The sequence below is a fragment of the Gambusia affinis genome, linkage group LG14 (assembly GCF_019740435.1).
Source record: "Gambusia affinis linkage group LG14, SWU_Gaff_1.0, whole genome shotgun sequence".
NCBI classification, from domain to species: Eukaryota; Metazoa; Chordata; class Actinopteri; order Cyprinodontiformes; family Poeciliidae; genus Gambusia; species Gambusia affinis.
Window position 1 is genome coordinate 14,937,949 of NC_057881.1, and position 12,269 is coordinate 14,950,217.

General features: G+C 37.7%; 1 protein-coding gene across 5 annotated transcripts in view; it reads right to left on the reverse strand.

The window, feature by feature from the left end:
* The window catches only part of elmo1 (engulfment and cell motility 1 (ced-12 homolog, C. elegans)), a 103,466-nt gene that overhangs the window by 48,307 nt on the left and 42,890 nt on the right, over positions 1 to 12,269 (reverse strand). For all 5 annotated transcript variants that reach the window (XM_044138683.1, XM_044138680.1, XM_044138681.1 and 2 more), the window contains exons 2-6: positions 11,039 to 11,195; positions 4,114 to 4,154; positions 3,910 to 3,982; positions 3,739 to 3,789; positions 3,471 to 3,640 (exon numbers count right to left, since the gene is read on the reverse strand). In XM_044138683.1, coding sequence (XP_043994618.1) covers positions 3,471 to 3,640; positions 3,739 to 3,789; positions 3,910 to 3,982; positions 4,114 to 4,154; positions 11,039 to 11,116 — 413 coding nt within the window. In that variant the 5' untranslated portion in view covers positions 11,117 to 11,195. The remainder of the gene's footprint in view (positions 1 to 3,470; positions 3,641 to 3,738; positions 3,790 to 3,909; positions 3,983 to 4,113; positions 4,155 to 11,038; positions 11,196 to 12,269) is intronic.

The window sequence follows — 12,269 nt, forward strand, 5'->3', positions numbered from 1 at the left end:
AACCTTTAACAGATTGTTTCTGTTTTGACAGATAACTGAAGTGGTGTCACAGAGGGGAAACAATTTATTTAAAGTATATTTTCACATCATTTCTTTGACGTAAAGTAGTTCATTTTATTCAAATAATTCAAGAGTTTTACTGCTTTGAGTGTACATTTGCAGAGTGCTTAGAAGTCTGTGGATATTGTCAGGAATCCTCTTGATACCAGCAAACGTTTTGAGAATGATTACAATTAAAAATACAGCTATTCTAAGCTGAAAGCAGTTTGAATAATTGCAACAGTTATCCTTAAATAAATAAATAAAAAGGCAGACATGCAATAAAGTCGGAGTTGGAATGAAATAAAACGCACTGATATTGCTCTCACTGGCCGGCAAACTCGGGGCTCGAGCTGTTCAGCTGAAGATGCTGTCATTGTACACATATGAAATGGAATAAAGTAGGTATGCTCTTTTTTCTTTTGTTGCGATCTAAAAAAAAAAAAAAAAAAAGAACGTAACTTGCTACGCCATGTTTTGTCAGTAGAGGGCGACATCTGCTTGTACGTAACAGCTCTGGTGGACAGCAGCAGCAGCATCCCACCAGCTGATTTCCACATGAATGCAGGGCCTCACGCTTTTGGGGGAAGCATCAGATCAAACAGCGGCTCTGCCCTCAGGAGCCTCAAGCATTGTGCTTCTTGAATAATTACAGTTCACTAAGTTGGCTGCCAGGCGCACTAATGAGTGTGTGAGTGTTTGTTTCTGATATCCGTCTACAATTCTGGGTCTAATAAGCACCTTTTGTTGATGTGAAAGTGCAGCAGAAGTACTCGCTCTGCATCTTCTCCTTTACCCACACACACACACACACACACGCACACACACACACATTTATCTCAAGCTCTCTCCGGCCAAATAGCTAAAGCAGTCATTTACATAAAAAATATATGTAATCAAAGAGCCAGGAGCATGAGCAGAGCTAACAAGTGCGGTGCGCTAAAAGCTCTGGTCAGTAACACTAAATAGAGCCAAGAATTTTTTCATTTTGAACTTCAGAATTTTAAATTAAGAAGTGATTTTCCATATAATAGCACTATTGTTTTAAAAACCGGCACAAACTGCTTTGAAACATTCACTGTGTGGAGTGTGACACAACCTGACGGCGTGTGTTTTTTCTCCACAGCAGGTTTAGATTTTCACAGCACTATATTAAGGATGCGTTTGACACTGGGTGATCTTCTCGATTTCATCAACTTTCTCTTTACAGTCCAAAGAGTTGAACAATGAAAACTGCATCAAGCATAAAATGCTGATAGATTTCACCTTAGGAAACTAATGAACATTAATCATCACTCTAGATCAGGGGTGTCAAAGTCAAATGGACGGAGGGCCAAATAAGAAATTTAGCTACAAGCCGAGGGCCGGACTGATCGAATGTTCATTGAAATTTTTTTAAATGACGCATATAGTCTAGTGAACCTAATTAAACCTACTGAAAACCTAACAAATATATTCCAATATGATCAGATAAATAAAGCAATATTTTCTTATGGCTCTGTCAGTAATCTTTAATTTTCAACAGACACAACTGAAATATTTTTAAAATATAATTGGATTGAAATACAATTAAATAAAGTGCAAAACTCTATTAATCAAAAACAACGCTTTCATCAAGGAGAAGTAATATGCAGTGAAAACAAATATTAAACTTTAACTTTTAAACTTGAACTGAGTAAAACCTCTACATATAAACTCTAAACCTTGTTTGAAACCCCCGGTTCTCAGTGTCCACCTTCCTTTTTGCCATTTTTGATGGGTATCTGAAAGTTAATTTTACAGTTATGCTGACGACTGCTGTGATAATAACCCTTCTAGACCGGACGTGTCGCCGGCGACACATCTAAATTTGCAGTACCGTAATTCCGCCACACGTAGCGCTAAGTGGAAAAATTCCAACGGTTTCTGAAAGGGGAGACGTTGCACTTTCCAGCAAGTATCGGGTTAATACGGTAACTTCGCAGCTGCAGCTGCAGAGAGTGTAATTAATCCGGGGGGCACTCGTTTAATAGACGGTATATTTCGGCAATAACTTGGTGGATATTGAAAGTTCCGGTTGTTATGGATACATGGGTAAGTACATCATCTCACAGAACATTTAAAGAACTATTTACAGTTCAAATAAGGAAGATATTTTTTTTCAGACGGGGTGCCGGCTTGCTGCGGTCTGCGGGCCGGTTCTAATAATAAATCAAGATCATCTCAGGGGCCGTAAAAAATCTTCTCGCGGGCCGGATGTGGCCCGCGGGCCTTGACTCTGACATATGTGCTCTAGATGGTTTAAAGCAGTGTTTCCCAACCCTGGTCCTCAAGGCACACTGTCCTACATGTTTTAGAGGTTTCCCTGCTTTAATGTGCCTAATTCAACTGATTGCAGTTCAACAAACGCCTGTTAATCAGTCATCAATTGAAATCAGCTGCACTGAAGCAAGGAAATACCTAAAACATGCAGGGCAGTGTGTCTTGAGGACCAGGGTTGGGAAACACTGGTTTAAAGAAACACCCATCCTCTGCATAACACAAATTTTCAAAGATCTCAAAACTTGTAGCGTCCATTAAACTCACAGCACCTTTTCTCTGCACTTTCTGTTTTCACACCTGGGTGACACTTTACCTTGCCAAGTATGCTGGTGTACTGAAAAACAACTGCTACATAGGAAGTAAAGGTGATTTTATTTGCTGAGCTGAATTAAGAGGATTGAATAGGTTGCTTTTGCTGTGCAGTCACAATTTTGATTTAGTTATTTGGAGGGCTTTTTATGTTTAACGGTCAACTAAATGTCTGATCACAGCGTTTCAGTGCTCCGTAAGTGTGACCAAGAAGTGAAGCTCAAGCATCTGGTATGCTGAGGTGAGTGAATATTGGCCAGGTTACACAAGTGGCAGAAAGTGTTGATAAGTCCCCCGCAAACAAATGAATCCATGACACCCTGACAGCTATTGTCCAATAGCTCTAAAGGGCCAGGTTTTCTTCCTTAAGTTTAGTTCTATGTTAACTTCATGAGGACACACCTGTAGACGACTGCACTGACAACTTGTGTAGCTTATGAATTTGTTAAGCAAACCACCAGTTTTAATCAGTCTGCATTTCTTCTGCTGTAGTTCTCGAAAATATATATTTACAAGTCCAGTTCACTGAAATGATTACAGAAAATCAGTTTTTCATCTGCAATGAGTGCTTGATAAATGAGGACCACTGTGTCACGGATTTAAATACAAAAATGAAAACAAGAAATGCAAAAACTGTTCATAGGTTTAATTTGAGTGAGCATCCTTAAAATCTTAGAGCGTATTTATTTTGAAATGAAAATAAATGTCAATGGTTTCTTTCCAAATTCAGATGAAAACACATTTGGGAAAATGAGAGGAGAGAAAAATTATCTTAAGAGAAAGGAAAACACTGTGTAAGACGAGCAAACAGTTTAACTTACTCGGTGCCACTTTCCACCATTTGAGTGAGCAGCGAGATGCCGTCCAGGTTGATGAACTCCTGGGCGAAGGTGATGTCCCTGGAAGCGTTGGCCAGGTCTTTCAGTGACTCCAGCTTTGCATCCATGCTGGATGACTGGATCCGTTCATGAAGCTGGAGGGCCATCTGGTACTAGAGGAGAAAAGACAAAATTTCATAGAGAATTAGAATGTTGTTTAGTTTTCTTTTTCTTTTTTTATTAAATGTTGTTTAGAGAAGTTAAAACTTACGGGAGACGTGGTTAGACGCAGGATGGAGCCATTTTTGATGTCATTGCGATTCTGTGGAAGATTTCCAACACGCAAGCAGAAATTAGCATGCGCTCATAGCTTCTCTTTCGTCCCAGATGGAGGATATAGTGGAAAAAAAAAAAAGAAAAAAATAGAATCTGACAACTAAACCTTTTCTGTGATGTAGAAATTTGTTGCATCGGCAATCTGCAGAGCATAGGTTTCATGGCTCCCCAAAGACCATCTGAAAACAAATAAAATAAGAACATGAACACTTTAGCTGATATTAAAAGGTGAAGAAAATCTTGAACCTAATAGCTTTTCAAAAATGTATAATGAAGAATAAACACTTTCCAATGCATGCAGCACACTTACCCCTCACACACTTCCTTTATAATGGCTGAAAGGGGCTTTTTCTGTGGATAAAGACAAAACTACATTAGGTTCACAGTCCAGACTGACGTTCCACTCAATCCAGAGTGGGCTGCAATTATTTCAAACAGCAGGGCTGGAACAATGAGAGACTGTTCATCTTGTTTATTTGTCTTATTGCTGTTCTGAGTTTGCCAACCATGTGTAGTCTATTGCTGTTTCTTTCATTTCGTGCTGTGCTAAAAGACCTTCTGAGGCCACAGCAGAGGGATTCTGCCTCTAGACGCTTTGAGGGGCACATCAGTTCACATTCTTAATTGCATTTTAAAACTTTTTGTTCGTCTTAACAGTACAATGAAATACACCACAACTTCTCAATTCCTCAAAAAAACTTCAGTAAAACAACAAACAAAAAAAATGTCTCTGGATTTAGATTAGGGAACATATGTGGGCAAGATAAGAGGGAACAGAAAAGATTAAGCTTTAAAATTTAGTTTCAGATAGTTTTAAAGTGCATAATAAAAATGCAGTATTGGCAACAACCTAAGTTATGTTTGTAAACATTCATAAATTCCCATCAAATCCCACGTAAACCTTACTTGTATTGATTTGTACACGGCAGCCGACTTGTTACCGAACCCACGGTTTCTGCATTTTTTTAATGGAGAGATTCCACACTCAAACTATGAACTACAGTGGAAAGACTTTAAAATATGGAGCCTGCACAAAACAGAGCTGAGAAGGAAAAACACAAGGAAGAATTAGGGCAAAGAAGAACATAAAGGAGGAATGACAGAATAAAGAACTCAGGAAAGATTTTGGAAGAAAAGAAAAAAAAAGCAGGGAGGTGCAAATGTCACAAAGAAATAGCGAACAACAGGAAGACAAAGTAAGTAGGACAAAATGGACTAAAGAGAAAAGCTAAAGAAAGAAAAAAATAAAGAAAGGATGTAAACAGAGGATAGACAATAAATGAAGAATACCAGAATAAAAGATTCAGCTGGAATGGAAACCAGAGGGAAGAGGAATAAAAAAAGGACAGCACAAAAAGACACTGTGAACAAAGAAGGGAAAAAAGAAACCAGACACAAATGGAGAGATAGAGGGACACAACATTTATACAATATGATGGCTATAAACATCCGTAAACACAAATATTTTTCAAATTTTCCTTTTCCAGATGAAAAACAAACAAACAAACATTCTTCAACCATTTTGAAATGCCACAAACTAACAAAACCCAAAGCAGATTCAGAAAGCGAATCTTACGAGGCGGTGAGAGAAAACAACTTCTCATAACAGAAACACTTTACTGGACGTTTTCGAAGGCGTTCAAGAGAGACTCAGAGCTTCTGATGTTACTTTCCAAACCCAATGAAGCTGTTGGAGGCGTTACAATGTGGATGTGGGAGCTCAGTCTGCTCATAAACAATTTAGTTTCTTTTAAATAACACCTATTTTTTTTATTGAAAGCAAAATGTGAAGACTTTTCACTTTGAGTTAAATTGACTAAATAAAGCAAAATTTTTTTTGTCATATATAACTGATGTAAATAAGTCAAGTTTGTTCTCTGGGATTAACTTCAGAGCTGCATGAGAATCAAAAAACTGACTGGTTAATATCCTGATATGTTGCTGGAATATTTCTAAATTACATTTCCTTGTGATGCCATCTATTTTTTTTATGTGCACAAGACCCTTCTGCAGCAAAGCACCACTATAACATGATGTCGCCACTCCCACGTTTCATAATAAAGAAGGTGTTCTCACATTTGTAAGCTTCCCCCTTTATCCTCCAAAATGTGACGATGGTTTTTGTCACTGAGTGCATTTGCACACTACTCTAGATTCTTTTGTTGCTTTTGGAATACTAATAGTTGCCATTTAAACTATGTTCATACCGGACTTATGACATTGTGAATGATGGCACTCTCAAGCCAGCTTCGGTGATTTTCCTCAGCTCTTTTCATTTTATTCATTTGGCACTGGAATATTTATATTTTTATATGAGGTGCAGAATTTTCTCCTTGATATTGCATATTTATTTATTTATTTATTTTAATGTCACAACAAGAAGTAGTGTGTTTCAGTATGTCAGATGTTGTGAAGTCATAAATTCTAGTCTTTAAAAACATTTTAGAAAAGACATTAATTGTAGTGAATGTAAACTTGTGGGTTTTGAATAAAGTTATTGCAAAAAATCTCACTATCAAGGCGTTTGGCAAATAGTGATCTTAACTCACCTAAAACCAAAAATGTTTGGGAGGATTCAATACAAAAAAAAAAAAAAGTAAGGCATCTTTTCCTCCAGTGTACAGAAATATTTGGTTTCAACTGAATGTGTCAAGTCAGATATATTTCCTGAACCTGAAAGGTTCCTGGATCGTGATAAGGGGATCCCTTACATGAAGGATTAGTCTTTTCATTTCTTCTTTGTTTTTTAGAATTTGCTAAATCTGTTTTGTTCTGTTTTATTCAAGTCATTCAGATTCCTCTAAATCTAAACAGCATTTTTTGACAAACAAAGTAAATAAGGTTGCATACCGAGCAGGGTATAATTGAATTAGGCAATTTGGATCACTGCAGCCTCTGTGTCATTATGCATAGATGTACAGTTTAGTATTTTGGCTGCACTGCTTTGTTGTCCTATTATTGTCACAATGCAGCAGCGTTGTGCTTTGCGATGTACGCCCTAGAGAACAGTGCACTAAGAACTGAGAAAGCAGGATAAAAAAAAAGTAGATATGTACTGGGTCAGATAAGTCAACTATTCCTGGGTCTTTTGAAGGTAAACGGTGCTCTGCAGCCCAAACATTCCAGCAAAGTAAATCTGTTTAATCCTATGACATTTGCTGTGCAGCCTGTAAATCAAATCAATAGTTGTAGCAACAAAACTATTCACTGGTAGTCTATTCAGTACCCTATACCTTGAAGTTCACATTTTCTTACAGGTTATGAATATTGTTTTTATCAAGTGCTTAATAACAACAGGGGCAGAAAGCTACTTCCCATCCTTTGGTTGAAAAACATTTTCCCCAAAAAACCCGATTTTAAACACTACACTACTTTCCACTTTTATCAGCATTTTGAACAAATGCAAATGTTTTGAGTCAGACATTAAATATATTTCTATATATGCCTCTCCTATGAACAAATCCATTTGTTGGACTAGCAATTGTCTCAGAATACAAAGCAGCAGGAGAGAAGCCTTTGCAATAATAACTGACAATAAACTTGTATATATATTTTTTGTTGTTATTTCACTGGATTTTGTCAAATGTCTTAAAAGGAGTTTGTAAAACAGACATGGAGAGCGCTGCTTGTTGGATGTGTGTGCATATTATTAAACTTTATATGCAACTCTTTAATTATTCTCACTTTAATATCCAAAAAAGACTTTGTGGGCAGCTCAGGGAACATTGTCTTTCTCAAGAACACTTCGGCATGCTGCAGGACAGGAATACGAAACTCCAGTCTTTCAAAGGCAACCTGATATAAACCCATTTTCTGGTCAACTTTATGTTTTTCTACATTTAATAATTGCTTTGTATTCAACAATGTTGTAATAAAATCTGCATTGTTGGTGCATCTTTGTTCCTGTTTGTGTAGTAAAAAAAAAAGAGGCTGGATTGTTATTTTTCTATCTTCCCAAATGCCAGTGAAATTAAAGACAAATACAATGGAGTATTCAAATTAGGCCGGAAAATAACCTGAATGAATGCAAAATTAAGCAAACATAAAGAGGCTGCCAAAGCCCACATGCTGTCTTATAACATTATTTTAGAGATTATATTCCTATATGGAGACAAAGGTCAAGTATCAGAAGTTGAGTGAAAGTTCTGAATTTTAGGTGGTGAGCTATGAACATGAACTAATTAAGTTTCAACCCATGAGTGTTTAACTAGTACTTGTTAAGGGTGAACTTGCAAAGCTCAACCAGACAACACAAAAACCGACAGAAGCCGGATATGAACACAAATGACTGCAAACACATCAGCATCCGCACTAAAACAGCTGCCATACCAACACATCTACATAATGAAATCGCATAAGAAGGGGCTGCACCCACATCAACAATTAACAGAACAACAACAAAACAAAAGAAGACACACACATTTGCATTCACGCACACCCCCGCTTATAAATGAACAATCTTTTGCTGGGTTCAGACAACTCAAGCAGCAGCAGAAGCCCACTCCTCATCGCATGACTCAGACAGCCATATGCTACTGCAGGGCCTATTGTACCAAGGAGCTACAAGAGGAGAAGGAGGAGGAGGAGAGGCAGGGAAGGGAGGGGAGGGCTGGTGGTGGAGGACAAGAGAAGAAGAGGAAGAGCGCAAGTTTCACAGTCACAACACAAAGCAGAGAGGAGGAGTGAGCGGGGGGATGAATGAGAGGGAGAGGCAAAGAGCGACAAGGAGGAGGAGAAAAGAAATAGGTGGAACACGAGAGAGAGAGAGAGAGATGACAGATAAGAGAGTTGGAGAAAAGCGGAGGAACGAGCGACTGAGGCAGGTGGATTCAAGATTAAGATGTAAAACTTTACTAAAGCCAATTTACATTAAGATAAATAAGTAGTTCATAAAACATCTCAGCACATCTCTCAATCTACACTCTGTATTTTTTCCAAACGACTCAAAACCAGAAGCACAAGTACTCCATAGTTCAATGCTTCATTCATTGGATTATCCAATGAGAAGGGCATTTGTAGCTCCAGTTGCCTCAATGACTCATAGCTTGTACAGTAATTAACCCATCTGTGAGTCTCTCATACACACACACACACACACACACACACACACACGCACGCACGCACACACACAGGCACACACATGCAGGCACAGTGAAAAAGGCAGCATTACACACTGTATGTGGAATTAAACAGCAAACATGTCCTCTTTATACGAGGTAGTCATTATTTGGGCTAATTGTTCTATTACTGAATTAGTCACCGTTTGGCAGACACCGACCATCGGTTGACATTCAGAGCAGGTCATAATGAGAATTTAAAAAAGGCTAACATTCATCTTAAATTAGCAGCTAGTGCGCTTAAGCAAATTGTTAAACTGCAAAGCAGTTTAGTTATCAGCTTTTCAATGAATCTAATGATGAGAAATTAAACATAAGTTCTTGTTTAACTTTCAAGTTAGAGGCCACTTTGTTTTTCCAAACTGACATTTCGTTTAAGTAATTAAAATTGGGTAACATGCAAAGTCATTTTATGATCAGATATGTGATCAAATGTTCATAAATTAGCTAAAAACACAACTAAGTGGAGTTAAAACAAAGCAGTTAGATTTCCCTCATAGCTACCACTGAACCTAAAGCATGAAGGCAGAAATGTAGGAGAAACTCTGTGCTTTGTGAAGTAGATTTTATATGGTGAGATTTGCAATATGTGCTGTTAGATTTCCCAGTAGACATAGGCCACGTATTGATATAGTTATACAGACATTTACAAAACTTTCTGCTTTTATTGTTTGAAGTCATTTTAACAAGCTGTCAGAGGACGTGAATGTGTTTTCTGTGTGGAACACAAAGTAAAGGAACGCTCCTCTTCCTCCACATGTTGCTACCCGCGCACAGATAAACCTTTTTGTTATTTACCAAAAGACCAACATGGCAGTTTGGAAACTATTTCTGGTCAATAAAAGCTCTGACAGGTGAGATATGGAAACTATAAGAGCACTTTCCATCACTATAACAAAAGCAAATGCTCTTTTAAACTGATTATGCTATTTATTTTCACTCAGAATAATCACATTGTGAGAATCTCATAGCAGCCGATGTCTGATGGATCTTCTAAATAGCAACAAGAGCCTAATAGAGGAAGTGCGCAATATTGCATAACTGAGAGTTTCTCTCAAAACTAACCATAAAGATGAAATGCTTTTCCTAAGAGGAGGCACTCTTTTTGGTTTGCTGGATCACAAATGATCACAACAGGCTCATACTGTTACTGCAGCTCAAAAGTTGAGCCTCCACCAGTCGTGAAATCAAAATGAGTCCTCAGCCAATAATATGAACCTTACAACATGTCCATAATGCGCTCATCTGTGTCTGAGTGGGTGTTCGAGGGAGAAATTTCCACACACAAAAAAAGAGAAACTTGTTTTTTTAAATCCCACTGAATGAGCAGTCAAGATTATTTTTGTATTTGCTATATAGATGTAACCCATTTACAAGCTGCTGTTGAGTGTGAACATCTGTTGACGTTTTGGTAAGACTGTGGTGTAGAGCATCAAATTTACATTATAGTAAAATCTTTTAAGAAGTCTGAATTTCTAAATCAAAACGCTAAACATTTACATTGACCAAACAAGGACTGCATGAGGCTACAATAAACAAATTCTTGAAAAAATTGTTTGAGAGTGATGAAACCTTTATTGAAAATCTTCCCGTCTCAGTCATGTGAAACCATACACCCGTCTTGCTGGCTGGGTGTATGTGTGGACTTACAGTGAGTAAGAAAACAACTCTTTAAATGGGAACAAAATATTTTTTTTAATCACAAGTCAACTATCAAATAAACTGGTGCAAGGACTTCGAAGTACTACTTAAGAATTAAAACGGATTTTAAAGACTTTGGTTAATACAGAAAGCTTGATTGTCGCAGTCAGTGTAATAACTTTGAAGCTGTGCTTATGTGGCTGTGTTTTTCCATTAGACATCTTTAATTAAGAGCCCCACCTTTGGGCTAATTAGAGTCATTATTGAGAAAAATGGAAAAGCTGCTTTAAGCCCGGATCCCGCCTCCCTGTTGCCCCCGAGTGTCTTTGTTATTTACACAAAATCTGATTATTGTGCACCAGTGTGTTCACACTAAATATGTATTCTGCATACAGGGTTAACAAATCATCAGCTGCTTAACGCTAGTGATGTGTAGATGTAACAGATAAAGAATAACATGTTTTATAAGACACCCACCTGGTCTATCTCCATGAGCTTAGGGAAGGCCCCAGGCCACTCGATGGCCACCTTGACGATGTCTGCCGGCGGCGGCATGGCTGCCGGGAGAGTGTTGGGCACGCGTCTCGCTGCCTCACACCACTGTCAAACAACTCTAGAGATGGTTCATCCAAATCTGCAAACAGAAAGAGCAGCACGTTGGTCCAGAGGTACGTGGTTATTTAAGACACAGTTCCAAGACTTTTCTTTGAGCAGTGAGAAATTGCAGACGTCTTGCTGGCCGTGTCTTACTGCGGGGATGTTTTGTTGTCAGTATTACAGGTTCAAACAGTTGAACCTGTAATACTGACAACTTCTTAAAAAATTACCTTGATATTAACAGGAAATAAAATGCATGAAAGTTGGACAGAATTTGGATAAAAGCAAGAAAATCTAATCTGGGTCTGAAATGGACAGAACAGAGGCCATCAATAAACCTATGGAACGACACCGACATCAAACCTGTTAGAAATGTTTGAATCAAGTGTAAAAGTTCTGTGCTAGGAAACCAGACAATTTAAATTAAATCCACCTGATAATAAGAATGAGTGACAAAAATGAACTGGAATCATGCAGGAAGCTCGGTAATAGATGCACAGTGTTTAATCTATAGCAACTCATTAACGGACATTTATTTAAATATTAGTAGAGATATAAATTTATGCATGTATGTATATATATATATATATATATACATATATATATATATATTTTTTTTTTTTTTTTTTGAGCCTGTATGCTGTATAATCAGTCCATCTACTCTGAAAAATAACAGTTTAAATAGATTCAAATAAACAAATGTATTTCAATCTCATTGCCCATTATGACAATCTGAAGACGACAGTTATTTTTCTTTGATATGTGAAAGTGTATGGAGAGTGCAATCAAAGGCTTTGCATACAAAGGATTTCCTGAACGAAAGAAAATAAAGAAAACCCTGCAAACTGAAATTTGACAACTACTGTTTTTTTTTTAGTTTTTTTTTTTACCACAGATCAGTTACAATACATAAAAGATGATGACCCAGGTGTTTAACAAGTCAAAGTGTCAACGAACTCCAAATCTGCACGTTTACTGAAAAACAATGATGCGCTCACTGGATTCAAACTCAGAGCCAGCTAAAAGCCTCTCTGCTCCTGAAGGTAATAAATGCACACACCACAACGCTGAACTCATAATCCAGGGTTCCTCCAACCTGAATTAGGACTCT